General features: G+C 37.7%; 1 protein-coding gene and 1 pseudogene across 17 annotated transcripts in view; one reads left to right on the top strand and one right to left on the bottom strand.

Annotated features, from left to right (window-relative positions):
* The window catches only part of THOC2 (THO complex 2), a 125,231-nt gene that overhangs the window by 31,776 nt on the left and 66,504 nt on the right, over positions 1–26,951 (top strand). For 14 of the 17 annotated variants that reach the window (XR_002830524.1, XR_002830521.1, XR_001348936.2 and 11 more), the window contains exons 4-8: positions 3,879–3,930; positions 8,620–8,690; positions 9,466–9,587; positions 10,918–11,051; positions 23,271–23,437. Coding sequence is in view for 13 of the 17 variants with exons in the window: in XM_014458799.2 (XP_014314285.2) it covers positions 3,879–3,930; positions 8,620–8,690; positions 9,466–9,587; positions 10,918–11,051; positions 23,271–23,437 (546 nt within the window). In the remaining 4 variants the exon portion in view is untranslated. The remainder of the gene's footprint in view (positions 1–3,878; positions 3,931–8,619; positions 8,691–9,465; positions 9,588–10,917; positions 11,052–23,270; positions 23,438–26,951) is intronic. The other 3 variants (XM_023758226.1, XM_023758220.1, XM_023758208.1) reach the window with 3 other exon arrangements.
* Positions 19,019–20,735, bottom strand: LOC102439693 (annotated as a pseudogene).

Below are 26,951 nucleotides of genomic sequence, written 5' to 3' on the forward strand. Positions count from 1 at the left end.
GTATCTAGTAGTTTGCTTCTATTTCTTTCATTTGTGACATGTTTTTTTGTCTCTGCATTTTTGTTGATTCCCTGTTTGTTTCTGTGTATAGGTAGAGTTGTTATGTCTCCTGGAATTGATAGAGTGGCCTTGTGTATTAGGTGTCCTGTAAGGCCCAGTGGCTCAGCCTCCCCAGTCACCTGGGCTGGGCATTCTAGGTGTACCTCTGTGTGCACAGTCTTGTAGTTGAGCCTTTATTGCTGTTGGTGTCACTGGGAGGAATTGATCTCTAGGCCAGTTGGCTGTGAGGACCAGCTGTGACTACAGTGGGAGAGCTGCTATATAGGAAACACCTTGTGGAGCAGGATTTGCTTCCGTGGGGCTTTGGTGCTCACTGAATCTGCCCCTTGAGTGTGTCTCTTGTGGATGTGTGGATTTGTAATCTATTATGATCTGAAACTGTTCACTGGGTGCACTGGCTCTGGCGCCTCCAGGGAGGTGCAAAGTCAGCCACTGCCTGGGGCCAACTGGCAGGAGCTACAGAGAGATCTGCAGATGGCTGCTATTTGTATTATGCTTGAAAGTGCCCAGACGAGGCCCAGCTGTGATGCAAAGCAGGCTGGTGCTATTGCTGGGTCTTGGGCCTTTTATTGATAGGTATGGGGCATGCTGACACCAGCTGCAGTTTGAGAGATTTTAGTGAAGTCTGAAGTCTGAGCTAGGAAAGGCCATTCATATGGAAAAGCTGCTGCAAAGAGCTTGGGTGGGACTGCAAATTGGATGGGGCGGGATCTCAGGGAATCACCAAGGTGGAGCAAACAGTGTTAGCCAGGCTGATGAAGAGTCAGATATGGCCTCTGTCAGTCAGCTCTATGATAGGGGAGATTCCAGCACAAGAACAATGATCCCTGCTAGCACTCTTGTCTGGGAGAAAGCCACCCCGAGTTCCTGCCCCGATGCCAGACAATCCACTTCCTCCAGATATGTGTCTGGGTCCCCAAAAGCCACCCAATGCTGGAGCTTGGAGGTATTGAGGCCGAGTAAGTGTGTGCTGGCCCTTTAAAAGGAACAGTTGGGTCTCCAGCAGCCTCAGTGTCACTTAGCTATCATCCCTACTGCTTTTTACTGCCTGTAGTTAGGGGGACTTTTCTTCCCAGCTCTGGAACCCTGGGCTGAGGGTCTGGTGTGGGGCTGGGCCCCTTTGCTCCTCGTAGGCAGCCTCTGCCGAGACAATCTCCAGATTTAAAAAACGGCACACCTGGGTGCCAGCCCAGCCCGTTCCATGCCTCTGCCCCTCCTACCAGTCTCAATGTGCTTTCTTCTTCTCTAGTTGTAGGACTTCCATTCAGCCAGCTTTCAGGCAGTTCTGAATGATGGTTGTTCAGTATTGTAGATGTAATTTTGATGCGGTTGTGGGAGGTGGCATTTACCTATGCCACCATCTTGGTTCTCCCCGGGGATAGTCTTAAAGAACTTCTATGTTTAGCTGTTGTGATCTCCCCCTGTCATATTGATATGTATTTGAGCAGTAGGGCTTTAATGAGTTTCTCTTTTATCCCTAAACTGTCTTTATCTGATAATAGCATCATTAGCTATGTTGGAGTAGTCGCTTTCTCTCTCTCTTTTTTTTTGGAATTTATTGGGGTGACACTGGTTAATAAAATTATACAGGTTTCAGGTGCACAACACTGTATAGTTTGTTTACCACCTTAAGTCAAGTTAGAATAGTCTGTTTCTTAACTAATATTTCATCTTTGAAAACTCTTTTCTTGCTCTGTATTTCTGGTTTTCAGATAGCTTGATTACTTTCATTTAAGTAGACATAGCCAAAGTTCATAGCCCTTAAGAAAGTTGAGACTAAAGTCTGGTCTGCAATTAAGTTGATTTCATTCTGTAAATTGGGCATCAATGTAGGGTTTAGTGTGGTTATGGAAACTGAGCCTAATACTTTATTGAAAATGAATAGTCCAAGAGAATTTAATGTGTGTTTGGTTCTTACCTTCCCCTTTCCTTTGAGACTTTAGTGATTTTATATATATACAAGTAGCCCATCACATGATATCGCACGCAGTAGGCTGCTCGCTGCTTCTGCTGGAGCCGGCGGGAACCACAGTGCACCGCGGGGAGCTGCGCTGCTTCCACGGGAGCTGTGCGGCTTCTGCAGGAGCCGGAAGTGAGCTGCTGGCGTCCATGGGAGCCGGGAGGGACCCGGGCCGATTCCGCGGGAGGCGGGAAGGAGCCGTGCTGCTTTGGCAGGAGGCAGGCCCACGTCTCCTGTCCAGGCCTGCACTAGGCCACGGAGGCTGTGGACTGGCCCCCCTGTCAGTGTCTGTGTGCGCTCCAGCTCCGGGGGGGGGGCCGGCCTGAGCAAAGGTACAGTGGCTCACTGGCCCCCCGTTTCTGCTCCAGGCCTCACCTGCGTTCACAACCTCCTCCTGTCCGGTCGTGACCCGTTATGGCGTCCTGGCCTAATTTTCCATATTTCTTCTTTATATATATATATATACTAGAAGCCCAGTGCACGAAATTCATGCATGGGGTGGGGGGTGTCCCTCAGCCCGGCCTGTACCCTCTCCAACCTGAGACGCCTTGGGGGATGTCCGACTGCCGGTAGTCGGGCATCCCTCTCACAATCTGGGACTTCTGGCTCCTAACTCTTTGCCTGCCTGCCACCCTGATTGCCCCCTAAACGCTCCCCTGCCTGCCTGATTTTGCCCCCAACTGCCCTCCCCTGCCAGCCTGATCGCCCCCAACTGCCCTCCCATGCTGGCCCAATTGCCCTCAACAGCCCTCCCCTGCCAGCCTGATCGCTCCCAACTGCCCTCCCATGCTGGCCCAATTGCCTCCAACTGCCCTACCCTGCTGGCCTGATCTCGCCCACAACTGCCCTCCCCTGCCAGCCATGTTGTAGTGGGCATCTTGTGGTGGACATCATGTGATGGACATCATGTGATGACATCATGTGAGGTTGTCGCACGAGATGCCACCTAGGCTTTTATTATATAGGATGGATACTTCTGCAGCTGGATTATCTTTGTCATGGCTTCCTCATAGTCTCATTCTCACTATCCCATATCTTAGCCACAGAAACATATCTTGCAAATCTCTTACAGATGTCAGTTTGTTCTTTAGAATGAAATTTCTTTCCTTTAGTCTCTGAAAATAGATTAATTTTAGGGTTGCTATCATGCCAGCAAACTAATTGCAATAGTTGAACTGTGATCCTTATTAATGGAAAATGGCTCTAAAATTGGGCATGGGATCGGGAAGTGCTGAAGTTTTCATGCAGAAACGAATGGAGAATTTTGGGTCATTTTCTCCAAATGCTACAGGCATCAGTGCACAAGGAAAATAAAGATGGGGTTTTGGTAATTATTTTCATCTTCAGAGAATCTTGAGTTATTGAACAATAGCTTGTAATTGTTTTTGTATTTTTTAGATTTCTGTTACCACTATGATTTTTGCATATATCAGTGTTGCTTAGGCACAAGCACAGCATTTAAAGTTTTGGTTTAAAAATGTACCATGTTAACAGTCTTGCTTTAGGTAGGTGTGAGGTACTCCAGATTCCAGTGGTTTCTAACATGAAACTTCATTGGAAAAATGTTACTTGTTTGTGCTCTTTAATATTTCCTGAGGTGCTTATTTAGGTTTCTGTGTTTTTTTTTTTTTTAAATCAGGTATTTCATGGTAGACATTTAACCATGTTTTCCCATAATTATCTCCCATTTTTTATTTCTCTATATTATGAAACTTGAAGAATATTTTTGTCAACATAGTGGTGTTGAGGTTTTGTTAGTTTTTAAGTTTTATTGCTGAAGAGTGTTAGCCTGAAGCCATAATACTTGCTGGTGTGTTATTGTAGTATTTACTACGAATACTTATATTTTTAAAATTAGGAATTTCGTGAGGATTTGCCTTCCATTCTTGCTGATGTATTCTGCATACTAGGTAGGTATTAATCCTTTATTTTACCTGTAAAGTGCTGTTTGGTAAATTAATGTACTGTGTTAAATTGTTTCCTTTCAACCTGAGGATTTTACCAATGTATAAATGTTTCTTAAGATCTAGACTATATTCGTTTTCTTTTTACTTTATAAAGAGTATAATATTCTAAGTCAAATATAAGTATAATCACTATTTATAAACTAAGTTTATAATTCAAATAGTTTGAGTTTCCCAGATTGTATCTTTATATAAAATTGAGCTAAATTAAGTCATTTAAAATAAATAAGCCAAGTTTTCTGAAGCTGTTAGTCTGAGTTATTCCAATTTAGTATAATTAATCTTATGCCATACATGTCAGAATCTCAAACTTAGGACACTCAAGAGATACTTACTTTGCTTTTGTACTCTTGATTACTCTTAATTTTAGAAAGAGCAATAAAAGCCAAAATAATCAAAATTCGTTTTGTTTTGAGGATGAGGAACCAGCTTTGGAAATAGCACCTTCTCTATTTGTTCAGATAAATAAGAATTCATGCAATATAAAAAAGGAATATTTCTTTTTTTTTCAAATTATAAGCGAAAGTATATTTAGAAAGTTACAGAGGTAGTACAAGTGAGCCAGTTGGGCTGCGAAGGCTCAGGAAACAAGTTACAGAAGCAAAAGACTGCTTGGAGCTTAGGAGAGGGAAAGGCTAAGAGAACGTACCTGGAGGCAAGAAGAAGGGAATGGGAAAGGCACAGGGCACAGGTGTGCTCGCCAATAAGGATTTTCTTTTACAAAAGGTAGTATCTCTTCATAGGAAGTATGGATTTAAAAAATAACGTGTGTTACAAATTTATTTCTTTAATTTTAGATCTGAGTTAAAATAACTGAGCAGTTTTCCCCATCAGTCTTAGGCTTTCTGTAACTTTGATCCAATAGCAAACGTTGCCAGATATTATAATACTCAGTTTAAAATAAGACTTAACCTTTCTGAAATCTGAAGAATATATAATGAGGGGCTGTGACCTGTACAAGACAACAGTGAATATGAATGCTCTTTAGCTACATGCATCCATATGAATAAATATAAAATAATAATATTGACCAAAATAAGCAACTTACAGAATATTACAAAAAAAGCATAATTCCATTTACATAAAAGAGAAAAGGGGCAAATCCAGAGAAGACTGCATATAGTTTAGACACATATGCATGTGAATTGGCAAATTGGCCCCTTAGAGGGCAAGGAGAAATTGAAGAGGCCGACCGCTCAAGATTAGTAGGTGGTAGGTTTAATAAGTAAGGGAACTTACCTACAAAGCTTGTCTCCTAGGGCTGCAAGACTAGTAGGTCTCCACACCTGCCTGCCAGAATCTTTAAGTTTATGTAGAGGCCCTAATGGGGTTCAGTCACGTTTACTGTGTACTGTCAGTCTCAACAACATGTTGCTCTCTTAAGGCTACCTCCTTGGAAAATGTCCTCCACTATGGGAACAGTGGGGACAACAACAACAACAACAAGTCTTAAAAGAGTTTGTCAAACTGGAATGAATTATTTTAGCTCATTAATTCCTGGAATTAGATAGGTTAGTTAAATGTCTTACTGAGAGTCTGGAATTTGATCTTAACAAATGTAAATGCCTGGTGCTTGATCCTTTCGGATGTTTAAGATTTCATAACAGCAATAATGCAGAAACTGGTGAAAATGTATGAACTCTGTGAGAAATGAAAAGCGCAGACCATTGATAGGGTGACCATATATCCCAGTCTTGTTTTGTTTTCCCTGGCATAATTATGAGTAGTGCCTTTTTTCAATCTTAAAACTGTCCTGGTTTATACCAACAACAAAAGACCTTTTTAAACTTCATTTTCAAAACAGGCACTATGGATATGACTTTATGTTACAAACAAATTTCAATTTAAAAATTGCTTTTACTGTAAATTTGTAAGACTGAAAACGATTATAGATAATATTTCATGGAAGCTGTTATTTTTTGATAGTGTCAGGAGTATATTTTATGTCTATCTCTGAGTATTCATCAATTATCAGCTTAGTAAGTCTAAATAATTTTTTTGATTTATTTTATTGGGATATATTTCCCTTCATAGGTATTTAGTAATATGAATTATTCTTATAAGTCATTGCTTTTTACTAGTAACGTGAATTCATGAAGATGATGTTTGGTTGCTCTTGGAAAATTTCTTTTAGCCTATCCAGCCCATTATTACAAGCAAGATTTAGGACAGCAAAGTTGGAAAGAGAATTTCCCTCACCTGCCCCCTCACTCACGTACCCCCACCCTTGGCAGAAAAAATGATCCAAGGGTGACCCCAGATCAAGGTAGGGCAATAGAAGTAAGAACATGAGCTTCTCTAATACTAAAAATGATGACGACGACGATGATGATGATGATGATGGTGATGAAAATAGTAATAATGTAGGTGCCATTTTTTGGAAAACCTATGTTCTAGTCATTGTGTTAAACATTTAATTTCATCTTAATCCTCACAGCAACTTGTGTATGGTAGTTGTAGAGATCACAAAATTGAAGCTCAGAGAAATGATTTTACTTTTTTTTAAGGCCATGCAGCCTGTAAGGCAGGGTTTGGACCTGGATCTTTTTAGTTCTAGAGCCCATGATCTTTTTACTACATCATGTTGTCTTTCTAATATTTTAACAGTTATACCACAAATGAGCGCAAATGAAGAGGGACCATAAGACCAGATACCTTAACTGGTTAAGATATCAATTTTATTAAAAAAACAAAAACCAAACAACAATCATGTAAGGGTGAAGGGATCTGAGACCTCTATTAACCTGAAAAGGGGGGGGAGGTCTGATGTAACTTGACGTGCTGACCTTGGGTCAGTGGTTGGTAATATTGGGACCTAGAGTTGGAAAAGGCTGAGTGAGGGCTTTTTAGTAAAACCATAGGGGAGATTAAAGTGATAGCACAAGAGGGAGGGAGGGAGAGAGAAAGAGAGAGAGAGAGAGAGAGAGAAGAGAGATCAGCTAAGAAATTTACTAATGTCCTATTAAGTATTTCCTAACATGGTTAGAACACAGAGTGGTGTCTTAATCAAGTCAGATGGCTAAGAGGAAGGAGAGCAGAATTCATTTGAAGAAGAACCTGCTACCCAGGTGCTCTATCTTAGGAACCTTGGGAGTAGATCTTAGGGACTTAAGGGCCTTGGATGGTAGGTACATCCATGTTGGTTAAAATAATAGGCCCAGTTTAGTCCTGACCTCGCACAGTCAGTATCCTTGAAGTTATAGGCTGAGGAGGGACCATAAGACCAGATAACAGGGAGACAACTAGAAGCTCCTGGAAAGGGGGGGGGGGGAGAGATGAGCGAGATACCCATGGATTAAAAGTCTTATTGAGAGGTTGAGATTGTACTGCAATTTACATTGCATAAATTACACCTGAAATTCCTTTAATACACTTGAGTTGACTGTATGCTTATCTAAAGTGGCCAAAATATTGGGAAATGGCACTGTCCAGGAAGGGAAAATGGAGAAGGGCCAGGAAAATGTAGATATCTTTGATGATATATCCTCTTCTCTCTTCATTCTTAGTGATAGCAATAGAAAGTAAACTGAAGCAAGCAGTGGTAGGACATCTGTTTGGGAAGACCCTAGAACCCTTAGAGGACACTTCTTATTATATTACTAAAATTTGTGACTCTATAGCACATTCTAAATTATGAGTTGACTTTAAAAATAGGAGAATAGTATGCAGTCAGTGAAAGTAACGATCCTGAGATCAGCCTTGTAATCTTGCCAATCCTGGTTGAAATTTTTGATGCTTGGCATTTAGAGCTAATTATTTTATTTCCTCTATACTTCAGACCAGAAAATTGTTTGAAAGAAATTTTCTGAATAATTTACTGAAACTCATGGAGATCACAGTTTTTATAAATATTTCAGAAGGAAGAAAACAAAATCTTGAATAAATTTTTTTTTGCTAAATAGACTTGTAATTCAAAGATGTTAAAAATATATTTTAATACTCTCTTTTTATAGAGTTGGTGGCAAGGTAGCTTGGTTAGAACATGGTACATGCTACCAAGGTAGCCAAGGTCAAAGATTTGATCTTCATGAGGAATAGGTTCTTTAGTATAAGAAGAAATCTTTGTTGTCACCCAGTTCAGCTTTCACCCAAGGAAGGAATCTTTACTTTAGCATCTCTAATGTGGTCATTTAAACTTGGCTTAAACATTTTGGATCTTTTATGTTAAATAAAATATATTATTAAAAAACTTAATATTTCCATTTCTGAAAACAGTATTTTTAAAATATATTTTTGTTGATAGAATTACAGATATCTCCCATTTCCCTCCCTTCACACCCCACCTCCCAGCCCCTCCCCACCTCCCAGGCCTTCACTACCCTATTGCCTGTGTCCATGGGAAAACAGTATTTTTTTGAAACTGTTTCTTCCAGTGCCATAGAACATAGCTCATTTTATGAATATGCCATTGATCACAGGATCAGTCTCCAGTATCAGGAGAAATTAATGCTAAGCATTCATATGCATATGAAGGGCAGCTCATACTTAACATAGTTAAAATTTTTTTTTCTAAATTCAGAATGAGATATTTTAAAATAAGCTAGTTTTAAAGAAAATAAGTATATTATTATAGTTCTGGAGAGAGTCTAGAAAAATCAGTTAAATTTTCATCTTTTTTTCTCCTCATCATTGTAGATATTGAGACAAATTGTTTAGAAGAAAAAAGCAAGAGAGACTATTTTACACAGTTGGTATTAGCATGTTTGGTAAGTTTTAAAAAAATACATTCCCTTTCTAAATTTTACATTGAACAGTTATAATCACAGTTAATCATGTTAATGGAGAAGGATATTGATTCAGTTGATTATAAGGTATGATTTGGGTTTTGAAATGGAATGCTTTGTAAAATTAGACATGCTAATTATGTCTATGAAATAGGCATGCTACCATATCACTTAAACCATTCCTGACCTAATAGGTTTCTAACTGAGTAAAAAGGTAAGCATCTTGCAAGTGAGAAGAAATGATGTGGACATCTTTTAAACAAACAATTTTTCATAAACTCTTTATTAGGCAAGGAGAAAAAGAATGGAGGTAATTTAAAAACAATAGATTCAAGAACTTGTTGTAATCATTGTCTATGAAACGATTTTATGTTCATTAATTTAGAAACAGGGAGAAATGCCATTACTCAGACCTAGAAGAATGTCTTTGTTTTTTCTGTATTAGAATTATTTGACCTAAACAGTAGAAATCAAAGAAGGCTTAAGTGCTGTATTGTCTTAAAGAAAATGCAGTTGACAGACTCAGTAGGCTGTAAATACCATGCATAGACTTTCTTAGCAAGTTTTTTAAAAAAGCTATGTTGTATTTTTCAATATTTGGAGAGTCATCATTTTTGTTGAAGTTTTTAATTTTGTTATAAATTATAAGCTGATATCTAATGTGATATTTTCATTAATTATTTTGGGTGTATTTAAGATTGTGAATGCACAGTTGGAATGCTGAATAATAAATGGCCTTTAATATTTTCAAATACAGTATTTAGTTTCAGACACAGTTCTAAAGGAACGCTTGGATCCAGAAACATTGGAATCATTAGGGCTTATCAAACAATCACAGCAATTCAATCAAAAGTCAGTTAAAATCAAGACAAAACTCTTGTAAGTACATGCATTTTTATGTTGTACATCAAGTACCTGAGTATGTGTTTTAGTTCTCATTTTGAATACTAGAAGTTTCTTTTTAATTAAATTTATAGAGTGACATTAGTTAATAGGATCTTATAAGTTTCAAGTGTATATCTATTTTTTTTAAAAGTTTAAACGTGAAGTTAAGATTTTATTGTGAATTAAAGGGAAATAATACACCCTCGGGCACCAAGAAGGTGGGGTGGGCAGGAACAGTGGTTCTCAACCTGTGGGTCGCGACCCCTTTGGAGGTTGAACGATCCTTTCACAGGGGTCGCCTAAGACCATCCTGCATATCAGATATTTACATTACGATTCACAACAGTAGCAAAATTACAGTTATGAAGTAGCAACGAAAATAATTTTATGGTTGGGTCACAACATGAGGAACTGTATTTAAAGGGCCAGAAGGTTGAGAACCACTGCTCTAGAAGCACTGCCTCAAGTGTATATTTCTATGGTACATGATCTGTATATTGTATTGTGTGCCCTCCACCCAAAGTCAAATCATCTTCTGTCACCAACTTTCTAAAGGCAGTTTAAAGATTTTATTTTGTTGCTCTTAGCATGTGTCTTGTGTTTCTTTCTTTTTTAAAAATTTTCTTTATTAAGGTATTACATGTGTCCTTGTTTCTTTCTTTTAAAAGTAGCCCATGAGTCAGCAGTGAACATTATCATGTGAAACCAATGTTAATATTTTTTCATATTAAAAGTTAAAATAACATTCAGTGCTTTCATTATTACCAATAAAATACAGCTATGTCTATACTCTAGGACTCAGGGGTTCTCAAACTACGGCCTGCGGGCCACATGCAAATACAAATATTGTATTTGTTCCCGTTTTGTTTTTTTGCTTCAAAATAAGATATGTGCAGTGTGCATAGGAATTTGTTCATAGTTTTTTTTAAACTATAGTCCGGCCCTCCAACGGTCTGAGGGACAGTGAACTGGCCCCCTGTTTAAAAAGTTTGAGGACCCCTGCCTAGGTATATTCTTAGTCAGTGATGGAAATAGTGCTATGTTATTGTTCCTTGGGATTAGCCATATCTTTTTTTGTGTTACTGGTTTCACCTGTGTAATTAACATTGGGGTGTCTCTTATGAACAGCTGTAATTTTCTATCCTAAATGAGCCAAACCGGTTTCGGCAACAGCTATTCTTATGATATATATATCTCTATATCTATATCTATATCTATATCTATATATTAGAGATAAGAAAATTCAATAACAGTACATTACTTTTATTCAAGCTTGTTAATTGAAATTAATTTTATCTCCTTTATAATGTTTATGTAATTTCAGTTATAAGCAGCAAAAATTCAATTTGTTAAGAGAAGAGAATGAAGGCTATGCCAAGCTGATTGCTGAATTGGGGCAAGACTTATCGGGAAATATTACTAGTGATTTAATCTTAGAAAATATCAAATCTTTAATAGGTAAGACATATATCTATATGTAGTATGTGTTACTAACATAAGGTTTTTATTTTTGTTAATCCTCACCCACGGTGTGTGTGTGTGTGGGGGGGTGGGTAAGGGGAGAAACATTGATGTGAGAGACATTGACTGGTTGCCTCCCGCCCCATACTGGGGCTGGGATCAAACCTGCAATCGAGGTATGTACCCTTGACCGGAAATTCAACTCGAGACCCTTCAGTGTGTGGGCCAATGCTCTAACTACTGAGCAACACCGGCCAGGGCAAGATAGTTTTTTTTAGCTGTGCAGAATATCCATAAAGAAGAAATGAGTGTATTCTCTATAGGCTTTTTAAAATTAAGAAATGAAAGAAGTGTCCAGCTTGTACTTTAATATTTTTATCAGTAATAATTAAATTTGGGATGATATTTATGAGAAATCTTTTTTGTCACTGTTACCTGTGGTGTTTGTATTAGTTTCTGCTCTCTCTAGTATTTCTATTTTTAATTGTAAGTATTTTTTAATAATCTTAAAGGGGACAGATAATAAGTAAGCTAATGTGAAACTACAATAAAATCTTTGGTGTGAACTCCTAAAACTTGAAAATGTTTAGTTCTTTTGAACTTGATTTAAAAATATCTTTACCAGGGACATTGATATGCACCTTATTTTATATTTACAACAGTCTATTAAAGTAAGTGTAGCAGATGCTGTAAAAGTGTAACAGATAGGAAAGTGTTATTCTCCCTATCTTTTAAATAGAATTTACTTTTTAAATTTGCATTGAACATTTGGAGGAAATAGTTGGCTTCTATAGAAAGAGCAATGAATGGTAGAAAAATAGGGTAATACTGATTTTTCAAGAATGGAAAAATTTTTTGCTATTATGTTTTAGGTGTTACACTGTTTTAGGGAAGATTTTGCAACACTTAGATGTCTTAGGTTTTGAGACCTCTCAGAGAAGTTATATTCCCTGCTTCACCGGTTATATTTTAGGGGTTGCTTATTCTCAATTTCTCAGTTCTTTCTTTGTTTTTGAAATTTATGTATGACTAAGAGAGAGGAGATATCCCAATCCTTATCCCCTTCCTCTAATGCTGTGTGTAGGGACCCAGTTTTGGCTTTTGGTGATCAACAGGTATGGAAGGTAAGGAGCTTCTGGTTTAAATTTACCCTTTTCTTTGAAGTAAGTCTAGTTCTGGTAGCTGATTGACTCTCTTTGCTACTTCTTCCTGATGTCAATTTAACAGCAGGACTAGCCACCCCATAGGTAAGACTTGCTTACCTGTGTGGCAGTGACCCATTTAAAAAAATCCTGTAGTTTCCTTTTTATTCTTTCCAGGGTAGGCTCTACATTTTCCCCTGAAGCATTTTGATCTAGCTTGAGATGCTTGTCAGTGTTGCTTTGCTATAGCTTCGTCTATCCTTGTATCCTGCCATGTACTTTCTTAAGATGGTATTCCCACATAAAAATTCTGTCCTGTGTAAGCTCCTCAGTTGTTTTTGTTTTCTCTGCCTGTTCATTGACATCTCTTGTCTGTCCTTGTTTCTTTTATTTTTTGTCCTGTGAATTAAAACCTTTTTAGTCCTTTGTTGTTTTGGGACTATTTTAAGGAGTGATTTTTTTGAATGTGTGCTTTTATCTAAATGGGAAAATGTACACTCCTTTCTTTTTTTGAACTTTTTGCCCTTATAGAAAATGGCTTATGTTACTGTCTCTAAAGAACAATGCGGCAATCACAACTGCAAGCCCACGACACACATGGATATTCCATGAGTATAAACATGTTTCTTGGTTAAACCTCTATTCTAGTCCATTAAGTGTATTGTGAAGCACACTAGTCCAGAAGCACTCAGATGTTGCCTCATCAAGTAGCCGTTGTTGGACACCCCTCTCAACACTCCCTATCACTCACTATTTTTCTTCTGAGCACTTAGCACTGTATAAAATGCAATGTATTTTATTCCTGACCCCCACTGGAATGTAAGTTCCGTGAGGACAACTAATTTTGTTTTGTTTAGTACCTCTAACCTCAGTGCCTGGTATATGGATGCTGAATAAGTACTTGTTGAAAAATGAATGAATCTTTCTTCCTTTCTGTTAGAGTTTATAGTGATTCTTAGCTTCTTTTCCTTCACATGGAGGATTTTAGAAAGTTCATCTTCCTGGCTCAGTGTTTGTTTCTGTCTGGCTATCTGACTCCCTCATCTCCCCCTTTGTATAAGAAAGAAATTTTTCATTGACATGAACATTGAGGTTAAGAATTCTAATTCCAATGAGCATTAGAATTTATTGAATTCCTCCTCAATGCAGATTCCATGCAGGCCTTGTCTCATCTGGCCAGAGCAGATCACTGACACAGCATTCTATTTTTCATGGCATTTTTTAATGTTTCCCCTTGTTTATTCCCATTGTTTTCTCTTTAGGAACAATTTAGACAGATAACACCTCGTACAAATCTATCTCAGGTGTGATCTCTTTCACCAGCCATTGGCAGAACGGATATCTAGTTTGGGAGGTATGCATTTTAGTTACATTTACATTTCAGGGTACTTGGTTGACACAGGATAAATTCTTATATCATCCTATAATTAGAAGACATTCTCCCTAAATGATTCTGGTGCAGCAAAATGTTTATATCCTAAATATAAAAAAATGTTTATACCCTGTCAGATCATCTGGGGCTATTTACTACATGAACAAACAAGGAACCATTATGAGTCTTCATGGTGGTGGTGATCTCAAGTTTGACATTAAATTTGAAAAACTTGTTAAGTAGGAATTGGTAGTGATTAGTTTAGGGTCTTGAGCTGCCAAGTCATAGACCCCACACAAATGATCCCTGCATCAAGATGGCAAAATGCATCTTTCAGAAATTAGAGGAGAGGATGTTAGATATGGTGTCCTTTGATCGATGAACTAAACTTACAAGCACTCTATTCTTCTGAATGCCTTTCAAAAAAAGCAATAGCTAGGTGTTCTTTTCTTCTAAATTAGTGCTCAGCAAAATTTTTTTCTAAAGGGTAAGCAAATATTTTGTTTTGTTTTGTAGGCCATGTGGTTTTTTGTTGTTGCAGTTACACAACTCTGCCATTGTAGTATGAAAGCAGCCATAGGCATTACGTAAATAAATGAGTGTGTGTGTGTTCTAGGAAAACTTTATTTACAAAAGCCTAATGGATTTGACCCAGTATGCTGATCCTGCTTTAAATCAAAAGTGCTGGTTAAAAATTAGTTATGGAGCTAGTTTACTTGAGTTAAGTTTAGGAGTGTGAAAATAGTTCTTCTTTTTGGCTTAGACTCTAACCTTTTCTTCTTATCCAGAATCAAAGCCCACTTCACTAAACCCCCCAGGATCTTCGTTTGTTACCTGTTGTTGAAGGTTGTAGATTTGACTGGGGATGGGGAAATACAGAGTGATAGCTCTGCCCCTTCAGTCTCACAAGTCCTCTTGGTTGCTTGTTAAGTGACCAGAGAAACATTAAAAACAAAATAAAACTCCGAGCCAAATGATTTTATTCTTGAGCAGATTATGGGACATTTAACCTCATTGATTACATTATCTTGACTGCCTAATATTTAACTTTGGACCAGTTTGATTATAAGGGCCATTTTGCCTAGAAGCATCTTACTGTGTTGATTCTTTCCTATCCCTTTGACTGCCAGTTGACTGTCTCGTTTACCTAAGTTTTTGCTTTATTGAAAGTTTCTCTACTACAGACTAGTTATGAAGTTATTGTTCTCTACTATGAAAAAGATGGCAGCAGTTGTTTATTTTTTTAGCATTATATTTTTTATTTTGTTAGGTGCATTTCTCTTCATCTTGGTTCTCTGGTAGTTTTTTGCCTTGACACGTATTTCTTTTTTGCAAATGCGATTTATTAGAAACTAGTGGCCCAGTGCATGGAATTCATGCATGGGGGGGTTCCCTCAGCCCAGCCTGCACCCTCTCCAATCGGGGACCCCTTGGGGGATGTCCAACTGCCGGAGGTTGGACATCCCTCTCTCAATCTGGGACCGCTGGCTCCTAACTGCTCGCCTGCCTGCCTGATCACCCCTTACTGCCTCTGCAAGCCGGCCTGATCTCACCCCCAACTGCCCTCCCCTGCTGGCCTGATCTTGCCCCCAACGGCCCTCCCCTGCTGGCCTGATTGCCCCTAACCCCCTGCCAGCCTGATCTCACCCCCAACTGCCCTCCCCTGCCGGCCTGTTCGCCCCTAACTGCCTCTGCCTCGGCCCCCACCACCATGGCTTTGTCCAGAAGGAAGTCGATGTCTGGAAGATGGCCGGTTGACCTGGTCTAATTAGCATATTACCCTTTTATTAATATAGATAGATTATATAGGATAGGATTGCTTAAATGGGGGATGTGTGGCAAAGCCTTTTGCAGCAGGAGGAGATGCTCTTGGCAAACAAAAATACATAATCCCTATATCTAGACTGATTGCCAGCCATATGCACTATACTGCCAAACCGGCCATTAAAAAATTGGACCACTTTCTTACACCTTACACCAAACAGCTGTTGCCCTTAAAACCCCTCCTCAGCCCCCTCCTTAGGTTCTGCCTTCGCAGTTCACCCAGATTTGGTTCTGATTGGTCGATTTCTATGCCAGTCAGTGTCAAAAGCTCCACCTCCTAGGCAGCCATCTTATGAGGGTGTGAAGGTTAATTTGCATATTACCTCTTTATTATATAGGATAGTCTAGCATAGGTCTTTATTGCCTATTTTAGTTCATTTGATCCGCTATAACAAAATACCACCAACTGGGTGGCTTATAAACAACCGAAAGTATTTCTCATAGTTCTGGAGGCTGGAAGTCCAAGATCAAGGTGCTAGCATGCTTGAATTCTGATGAAGGGCCTCAGTTGCAGACTGATGGTTTCTTGCTGTATCCTCACATGATGGAAGGGTTAAGACAGGGGTGGGCAAACTTTTTGACTCGAGGGCCACAATGGGTTCTTAAACTGGACCGGAGGGCCGGAACAAAAGCATGGATGGAGTGTTTGTGTGAACTAATATAAATTCAAAGTAAACATCATTACATAAAAGGGTACGGTCTTTTTTTTTTTTTTAGTTTTATTCATTTTAAATGAGCCGGATCTGTCCCGCGGGCCATAGTTTGCCCACGGCTGGGTTAAGAAAACTCTGTCTTTAAATATATATATATATATATGTATATCTACAGATATATATTTATATATATAATATTATTGATTTCAGAGAGAGGAAGGGAGAGGGAGAGAGAGATGGAAACATCACTGATACGAGATCATTGATTGGCTGCCTCCTGCATCCCTCACACTGGGAATGGAGCCCACAACCTGGGCATGTGCCCTGACCAGGAATTGAACTGTGACCTCCAGGTTCATAAGTCGACACTCAACCACTGAGCCATGCCAGCCAGGCGGAAACTCTTTTTTTAAGGTCATTAATCTTATTCATGAGTGCTTTGCTCTCATGACCTAATCACCTCACAAAGGCCCTTACTTCCTAATATCATCACATTTGGCATTAGAATTTTAGCATATGAATTCTGGCGGTGGGTAGGGAGGACAGACATAAGCAATCAGGCCATAGCATTGCCTGTTTCTAAAGTAATTCTAGATGCCAGATCATGTCCTTTTGTTCAAAACATGGTTTTTCTTTGTCTCATAAGGTCCATTCTATCAGGAACATGATGATTGAAACTGTCATTTTCTTCTCTGAAATGTACAGGCTGGACATCTTATCCAGTCATGTTTACAATATTACCTTGGTCTTTTGTTGTTGTTAAGAATCTCAGTTTGGCCTGTTCCTAAAAAAGCCATTGTCAGTTTAATCATATCTTTGCCTGTAGTTGCAGTCACTTGATCTAATATACTGTCCATCTTGTCCATCTTTGGGGGAAACTTCAGTTACTTTTCATTGCATTTTTCTTCAAAGATGTATCATCCAGAAGGTGTGAATTCTGCTCAAGGGTAGGGAAGGCATTTTCTTAATCTCTGTATCACAAGCACCTGGCACACTGGCTAATTATTTAATGTTTATTTAAATGAAAGAATGAATACATGACTGTTACAGGCCTGCCGTTTTCTTATTTTTCCACTTGTTCCCTTTTAATATGGTTCCCTATTTGTTCCTCAGGAGGCATAAAGGCTCTGTGTGTGTGTGTGTGTGTGTGTGTGTGTGTGTGTATTAATGTAGCTGGTGATAGAGCTAGGGAGCTAGGCTTATGATTTCTCTCTAGATCACATGACTTTCGATGCTTGGGCTGGACAAAAGCCTTTCTAAGATGCTTGAGCACAAGAGTGACTATGTTCTGCCACAGCTGCCATTAGAAAAAAATGATTTTGGACACTTCAAGCTTATTGATTGTTATTAGAGTATCATTGTGTATGAAATAGTTTAACTGTTACTTAGCAAATTTCTAAGGTTTAAAAATTATTTTCTAAATCCTTAGTTTGGTAACTTTTTCCATTTTATGTAGCAAAGGTCATTCTAATTGATTGGAGTAACTGATGACAACTGAGACATTTAATAGAAAATTCATAAGCCAGTTTTTCATTTGTGGAAGATGCAAAAGTTGATATCTATCATAAATAAAAATACATATCTCTTCTAGATTACTTCCTTAAATTGTACCTAAAAAGAAATTGGTAGTTGATAGTACAGATCATTGATAGATTAGCCTTCATAGAATACTACTATTTTTTAAAAATATGTCTTTATTGGTGAGAGAGAGAGAGAGAGAGAGAGAGAAAGAAAGAGAGAAAGAAAGAGAAAGAAAAAGAAACATTGGATGAGAGAGAAACATTGATTGGCTGCCTCATGCAGTGCCCCTACTGGGGACCAAGCCCACAACCCGGGCATGTGCCCTGACCAGGTATTGAACCAGTGACGTCTTGGTACATGGGACAACGCTTAATCCACTGAGCCACACTGGCCGGGCAATAGAGTACTACTATTAAATAAAACAATGGTTCACTAGCACAATGAAAATAGAAACTTTAAAGCAATATATATGAAATACATTTCCATGTAACATGTTGCTGTTTATAGACTTTATTCACAACTTTTGTGTATATGTAACTTAATGGGTAATTATAAGTCAGCCATTTTTTTCAAAATTATATTAATGTGTATTTTGTCTTCTTATTTGGTAACTGAATTTGTATATTTAATGGATGTGGGAATAATTATAAGGTTGGGGAATTTGCAAGACTATATATATTTTTTTGGGGGGGAATATTTAGTAAATTTACTCAAATGAAGCTTAAATGATATAGAACTGAAAATATTAGAAATCTATATACAATAGAAAGTGAATATAAATTAGCCAACTCTATGAACTTTTCCAGTTAAGCACACATACAAATACATATTCACCTCTTTTATATAGGAATAATACATACATGCATAACAATGATTCTGGCAAAAACATCTCAGATATTAAAAAATATTCATAAGTTTTAAAGATGGTGTGGAATAAGTTTTAACAACATTCTACATGAATGGAAACCTCTGATTTAATTCCAATAACTTTCATGCCAGAAGCATGGTTGGTTTTACTTTTTTTAAAAAAAACAGATCTTGGTATCATATACATTGGCTTATTAATAATTAAGGCATTTTATTTACACAGTATGTCTGTGGACGAAAAACGTTTAGTATTGATTATTTGCTATGATGTTTAAAACTTTCAAAGTCTTTCAGCGTAAGAAAATAGCTGCACACATTTGTTTTCTTATAAAACACAATCTTAAAAAAAGTAATGATGATTGGTCATTGCTTTTCTTAGTAATAACTTTTATCTTATTTTTTCACATAGTATAAAGTATATTCTTATGAAGGATTGCATTAAGATTCAGTAGTTCTTCAACAGTGTTGCCAAGTAATGATATAAATCCCAAATGCAGCAAAGGTGAACAATCTTCATAGTGCACTTTCACCTTATTAAAGTTGAAGTTGCTCCTTTTGGATATTTTTCCACTTCAATGTGAAGTAGATTGTTAGGGTTTCATTAGTGGTTTCATATGTGGCTTAAAAGAAAAAGGTTTTGATTTCTTCCACAGTTCACAGTTCTCCAATGAGACTTGTTTGGAAATCATATAGTCCAGGGATGTTTTGAATAACCAAATGCTCTTAGTAGATGAAGTCTTCCAATGCAACTGTAATAAATAACCATCTACATCCTTAGCTATATTACCAGTATATCTTGGAACCAAAGTAAGATGGTTTTCTTGTTCCCACAATCTGCTTAATTGTTGTTTTAAAATCTGAATATTTCCATCATTTATAATTTCTGTTTTGGATGATAGTTCTGACCACCACCTTTTTATGATTGCTTGAAGGCAGTTTAAACCAACTATTATATATTCTTTAAATTTGCTTTTAAGTAGTGACTGTACAAGAGGCAACAAGTCTACACAGCAGCTGAGTGAGATGTATTGTTTTTCTTCCTGTAAACTATTGGTAAGCTCAGGAAGGCAATCCACCACCACTCCAAGGTCTTCTATCTTCACCAAATGAGTTACAAGTTCACTTATACTTCTCTTTTTCCAGAAAGATAAAGCTACATTCAATCTCAAATTCCTGCTGAACTAAACTTGTGCCATTGTTTCATGATCCTGAGAAATCTCAGGAAAAACCCACTGTATTTTGATGATGTGCTTTCTGTCTGTGAAGAACCAGAATCACTGGAGTTAGGCAAATATGTTTGACTATCATGGTGTAATTTTTCAGGCAGGTGGCCTGTACAAGCCAGTTCATTTTCTTTATTTGCCATATCACAGCCCCCACTTCTAGGGGACTGTTCCTTTTTAAAACAAGAATTTGGAAAAGGATAATAAACTTTCTTTCTGTGGTAGATCACCTTACGCAGTTTATCTGGGCTTTTAACAGCCTGTCCAACGGTTCTAGTTATGTAAACAGCCAACTGTTTTGGAGATTTCTTAACCTCCTTCATGTTCTTAGTGAAATTAGAGATCATTTTTCTAGAATGATCAATGGAATGGTCCTCAATATTATTATAAAAGTTCTGTTTTTTTAACATTGTGGGTTTCAGATGCCATAATCTCTAAAATACTGGTGCCTCATGGTACTGTGGAGCTTCAGTCCAGCTCTGGCGCTGACCAACTGCGCCCAGAAGCCTAGAGAGTCCTCAGGCTCCTGGGCTGAGACTCACTCAGGGCCATTCAAATGCGGCCGCCAAGACCATACTTTCATAATCTATTGTCAATGTTAGAGCAGTTGGGAGGCATTTTTTTCAGCTTTATTCAGGCATAATTGACATACAGTAAACTGTGCATTTTTAAAGTCTAAATAATGCATATTTCTATCATTCCACTCCTCAATTTCTTCTTGCCCCTTTGTATTTTATTCCCCCTCAACTCACGCTGTCCCCCTGTCCAGGCACCCATTGATCTGCTTTCTGTCACTAGAGATTAGTTCATAGTTTCTAGAATTATTTTTATAAATGGAATCATGTAGTGCGTTATTTTGTTGTGTGGCTTATTTCAGCATAATTATTTTGTGATCATTTGTGTTGTTACTTGTATTATTGCTGAGTAGTCCATTACTTATACTACAATTATATTGTACTACAATTTGTCCATTTACATGTTCATGGGCATTTGAGAGTGTCCTTTTATAAATCTTTTATGAGTATTTGTGGACATAGAAATTTATTTCTCTTGGATAAATACCTAGGAATGAAATGGCTGGGGCATATGGTAGGTGTAAGTTTAACTTTTAAGGAAACTGCCAGTTTTATAAAGCAGTTGTACTATTTTACATTTTATATTTACACCAGCAGAAATGGAAGAAAATGTGTTCTTAACGTTGGATTTTATAAAAAGAGAAAAGAGCCCTGGCCGGATAGCTCGGTTGGTTAGAGTCTCATACCAATGCACCAAGTCTATGGGGTCGATCTCCAGTCAGGGCACACTTGAGAATTAACCAATGAATGCATAAATAACTGGAACAATAAATTGAAATGCCTCCCACCCTCCCTCCCTCTTTCCCACCTTCTCTTTTTAAAAAAAATATATTTTATTGATTTTTCACAGAGAGGAAGGGAGAGGGATAGAGAGTCAAAAACATTGATGAGAGAGAAACATCGATCAGCTGCCTCCTGCACACCTCCTACTGGGGATGTGCCCACAACCAAGGTACATGCCCTTGACAGGAATCGAACCTGGGACCCTTCAGTCCGCAGGTCAATGCTCCATCCACTGAGCCAAACCGGCCAGGGCTCACCTTCTCTTTCTAACATCAACCAATCAATAGAAAAATAAGTATTGCTATTTTTTAAAAAAGAGGAAATAATTACTTCTTGTATTTGTAGAGTTCAGTTTTCTAGGTAAGTGCTAAGATGCAACAGGTCCTCGAATAACGTGGTTTCCTTCAACATCATTTCATTATAACATTGATGAGATGCTATAGGGACTTAATGCTTGTTTATATCAACCTGTGGTAAAATTGGTTTCATTATATGTCATTTTGGTTAAAGTAGTAAAATAATGACAACATTAAGTGAGGACTTTCTGTACTGTGAATCAGACATTAGTTTTATACGATTTAATAAAATTAAGTGTAGAGTTTAAAGAAGTAACTCTGTAAATCTTTTATAAAATAGATTATGTAAGAAATTTCTTTGAAAAATCCCCGAAGTCATCCATAAAGTGCAGTGTTTAGACGTAACATCTCTCCCTAATTTCAACACACTTGCTCATTTTTTTCTCTTGAATTAAAATAAATTAATGTTTATTTACTTGCCCCAATGAAGTGGTTAGCTTTGCATTTAGGGGCTACACCTAATTAAAAATATGTAATTTTAAATAGTAGTATTTTATTCAGCTTGATGTGTAAGGCATGTGTGAACTGATATAAATTGAGGGAACAGCAGATTTATATCTCATGCTCACTCTGGGTCATAAGCATACATTTTCTTGAGAGGAATGGTGGGTGGAGTAGCCTGCATCACTTAAATTATTTTTCTTTTTGCTGTGTGTAAATAGTTGCATTCTCATAAATTAAATGCATATGTAATGTGATTGCATTATAATTATGGTAACAGCTGAAGCTGAATGAAGAAAGAGGTTATGTGCATATTAAGAGTAGGGTGGCTGATAGGTTTGTTAAGTCATTGTTCATGGGCCCTTTTTATTTATTTATTTTTTAAAAAATATATTTTATTGATTTTTTACAGAGAGGAAGGGAGAGGGATAGAGAATTAGAAACATCGATGAGAGAGAAACATTGATCAGCTGCCTCCTGCACACCTCCTACTGGGGATGTGCCTGCAACCAAGGTACATGCCCTTGACCGGAATCAAACCTGGGACCTTTCAGTCTGCAGGCCAACGCTCTATCCACTGAGCCAGACCGGTCAGGGCTGTTCATGGGCCCTTTTTAGCTTTCCATAATAGGTTAGTAAGGATAAGTAGCCATCATTAGCACCTATTCAGTGCTTCTTCCCTTCATTTTCCTGCTCTGCCTAGATCATCTATTTTCTTCTTTTTGCTTGTGTTATCTACACTCCCTTTTTATGTTCTCAACTCCTTGGTATTCACTCATCTCTTTAGAATCAGTAGTATACCTGTTTTCCCTTTAGAATGCTACCAAAACCCATAAACATAAATCAGTTGTACAATTATATTTTGTAGTTTTGTTGTGTATATAAAATAAACTGCAAAGTGGTTCTAAAAATGGTGGTCTAGGCTGGTGCCATTTTGGGGCTTAGCCTATCTGATATCCAGATTACCTAATAAATTTATAATCCCTTAACAAAATAATGGTGGTCTACTTTCATGAACTCATTATCAACATTCCAGATTACTTCTGCATAAAACATTTTAAAAAAAACCTCTTTATTTGCTTAACTTGTAAAATGCATTGTTTCATTTTTATATTTTGCTAAGAGTTAAAAATGTGGATCTCTTTCACTAGCCTGATTAATTAAGAACTGATAGAAGAAAGTTTACTTGACTTAGTGTCATAGGTCCTGGGCTCCAGCACAGCCTTGTCATTATTAACTCACTTTGTAATCCTGGGAAAGTTAACATTTCTCATCTGTAAAATGTGGGGAATGGACTTGATCTTAAAAATTTTAAAGATTTCCTTCTGGGACAGGAGAACCAAACTTGTAAAAGAAGTTGTTTTTAAAAATAGTTTTATAAGTCACCCCTGAAGTTTAATGGCTTTACTAGAAATTATGTATAATCACTTTTGAATTTTGTATATCTCGTCTGTTGCAGGATGCTTTAATCTGGATCCCAATAGAGTTTTGGATGTCATTTTAGAAGTGTTTGAATGCAGGCCAGAACATGATGACTTCTTTATATCTTTATTAGAATCTTACATGAGTATGTGTGAACCGCAAACACTGTGTCATATTCTTGGGTTCAAATTCAAGTTTTACCAGGTAACAAAATATGTGTGTGTATCTATATCTATCTGTATCTATAGGTTAATTTCATGATTTTATATGTACAATTTAATATGAATTTTATTTGTAAATGATTAGTTTCAGCTACACCATTCTGCCAGAGGAAATAGATGAATGGATAGCTAACAATGAGGTGTAATAAGTACTGTATTAGTAATATGAATGATGTGATATGAAAGTCTAGGGGAAAGCATAATAAATATTTTGCTTTGGGAGAGATGGAGTTAGGGAAGATTTTATAAATAATAAACTTTTAAAAACCTGTTACTTGAAGGATGAGTAGGAGTTTGTTGACAGTTATTAGTGCAGAAGTAATAAATAGTGTGAGAGTGAAGACATAACAGTATGAGATTGAAGAAATGGTATATAGTCAGATGTGGCTGGATTGTAAGATGCGGGGCAAAGAAGAGACAGGAAGTGAAGTTGGAAAGGTAGGTGCACTTTTGATGGTTTAGAGTCTTAAATACTGTGTTGAGTTAGAATTTTACTGTGTAGACAGTGAAGATTGGTTAATTTTCACTTAAACCACTACAGTAGTTATCTAGTAAATCTGTGCCTCTGATTATTTCTCTTTCAATCCATCTTTCATATTATTACTACTGTTACATTCTAAAAGAGATCTAATTGATACACTGCTCAAACACATTTGCCTGGAGGATGACATTTAAACTTACAAACATGGCAGAAAAGGCTAGTCACAATCTAGCCCCATTCTTTCTTTCCAGCCTCATCTTCAGTGATTTTCCCCCTCAAATCTGATATTCTTTTTTAAAAAAATATATTTTATTGATTTTTTACAGAGAGGAAGGGAGAGGGATAGAGAGTTAGAAACATCAATGAGAGAGAAACATCGATCAGCTGCCTCCTGCACACTCCCCACTGGGGATGTGCCCGCAACCAAGGTACATGCCCTTGACCGGAATCGAACTCGGGACCCTTGAGTCCGCAGGCCGATGCTCTATCCGCTGAGCCAAACCAGTTAGGGCTCAAATCTGATATTCTAGCGATATTAAAGTAATAGCCATTTCCCGAACTAAGGTATAGACCAGGGGTGGGCAAACTTTTTGACTCGAGGGCCACAATGGGTTCTTAAACTGGACCGGAGGGCCGGAACAAAAGCATGGATGGAGTGTTTGTGTGAACTAATATAAATTCAAAGTAAACATCATTACATAAAAGGGTACGGTCTTTTTTTTTTTTTTTTAGTTTTATTCATTTCAAACGGGCCGAATCCGGCCCGTGGGCCGTAGTTTGCCCACGGCTGGTATAGACATTGCTATGTATAGACAGACCTTTGTTTACAAGCAGTTTCTTAAACTAGAAAAATATTCTTATGCAGCCGTCTCACCTGTCTTGGTCTTAATCTTGTGAACTATTTATTCTTTAAGATCAAATGCTACTTGCTCTATAAAGTCTTGGCTGATAGTTCAGTCATGCAGAATTAGTAACTTCTTGATCTCTCTTTTCATGAAATGTGACATAGACTTCTGGCACTTATCAGGTTATATTAGAATAAACTATGTCTATCTCCTTTGCCAGATTGTGATTCATTTAAGGCAAGGTCTATATTTTACTAATTTCTCTTGATTAATTTACTGCTTAGTCTATAGTAAATGCTCACTAATTATAAATGAGTGGTCTATCTCTTGATAGCATGGAGGATTTTAATGTAATAAGGCCTCCATTATTCTTTTGTTATATCTTTCTTAATTTGTCTACTTGGATTGGGGTACTCAGCTAGTCAAGAAATACTCATTTTTTTTAAAAAATATATTTTATTGATTTTTTACAGAGAGGAAGGGAGAGAGAGATAGAGAGTTAGAAACATCGATGAGAGAGAAACATCGACCAGCTGCCTCCTGCACATCTCCCACTGGGGATGTGCCCGCAACCCAGGTACATGCCCTTGACCGGAATCGAACCTGGGACCTTTCAGTCCTTCAGTCCGACGCTCTATCCACTGAGCCAAACCGGTTTCGGCAAGAAATACTCATTTATTGAGTGTTTAAACAGTGGTTCTCAACCTTCTTAATGCCGCGACCCTTTAATACAGTTCCTCATGTTGTGACCCCCAATTTCATTGTTACAAATTGAACATAATTAAAGCATAGTGATTAATGACAAAAACAATATGTAATTACATATGTGTTTTCCGATGGTCTTAGGCGACCCCTGTGAAAGGGTCGTTCAACCCCAAAGGGGTCGCGACCCACAGGTTGAGAACCGCTGGTTTATGAAATGCTGTTGCTTTGCTAGGCACTGAGGATTCTCTGGTGGAGCATGTCTATTCCTGTCCTCTGGAGCTCAAGTTCAGGATAGTAAGACAATTTCTTTTAGCATTCTCAAGTGATATATGACCTATTGCCTCTGCTTGTCTTTTATTTTTCATAATCTGGGATGCTCCAGAATAGAGATCAGATCAGAACTTGAAAGCATATAGCTTTTTGATACCAAATAAGACACATGGTAGGGTTTTTGGGCAAGAGTACTTCACCTTTGCTTAAAAATTAGTGATGACAGCTGTTCCTGTTCCTACCAGAAACCAGGGAGTCCACTATTAGTACAGGGAAGGAGAAGTTCAAGTATTTCATCACATTTTAAGAGGCACCATGATAGCTTTGGCTTTAAGAATATGAAGCCAACTGCTAAAATGACAGGGTAACTGAAATTTAACTTGGGTGGGATTACTTAGAATATAGGTTAGGGTTTTGGAGACTGTAGGTTTCAGAGCATAGTGCAGTGAGTAATGACCTACTGCATAACATCAAGTATTATTTGTTAAATGTGAATTTTAGAATTAAATTTTTATATGAAAATATTCCTCATGGTAGTAACACTTTTTGAGCTGAATTATAATATCCCTAGGGGTTGACAACGTTGGAATAATCATCCTTTTTAAAAAATAGACAGTGGGCCTTTTTATTATATAAGAAATACCCAACCGTGAAACATTTGATTTAGAAGTAACCTATTATTGGAAAGATAACCCTCATATTGCTCTGTATAAAACTATTGCCTTTTTTTCTATTGCCTGAGCTATCTTATTGCTGTGAGAATCTGTAGTCTTAAGGACCACTAAGGGCAGGGGAAGAAATGTCAGAGATTTAAGGTAATTTGTGGTCTTGGAGGTAAAGTAAGGATAGCTATGGACATCAAGAGCCTCTTAGAGAATGTAACTCTGGGAATTGGCTCCTAGGCACGTATGGTCACTCTTTATGCTAGTCCCTTATCTTACTCTACCCTCCCTTCTTTCAATCACTACCTGATAATGTTCACTCCTCCTGCCTGCAACCCATATTTTTACCAGTTGGGACTTATTTGGATTAGCAGGCTGCTGCACCCCCAGTGCTTTTGACTTGGAAGTATGGTAAGAGATGAAAGCAATTTTAGAGCACATGATCATTTTGGAAAGTTAGACAGTCATATCTGCTTGATCCTCCTAACAGGGATTGCTGTGATAGAGGATTTAGGGGCAGCACAAAGGACAGGC

Source organism: Myotis lucifugus, unplaced genomic scaffold (genome assembly GCF_000147115.1).
Source record: "Myotis lucifugus unplaced genomic scaffold, Myoluc2.0 scaffold_2, whole genome shotgun sequence".
Lineage (NCBI taxonomy): Eukaryota > Metazoa > Chordata > Mammalia > Chiroptera > Vespertilionidae > Myotis > Myotis lucifugus.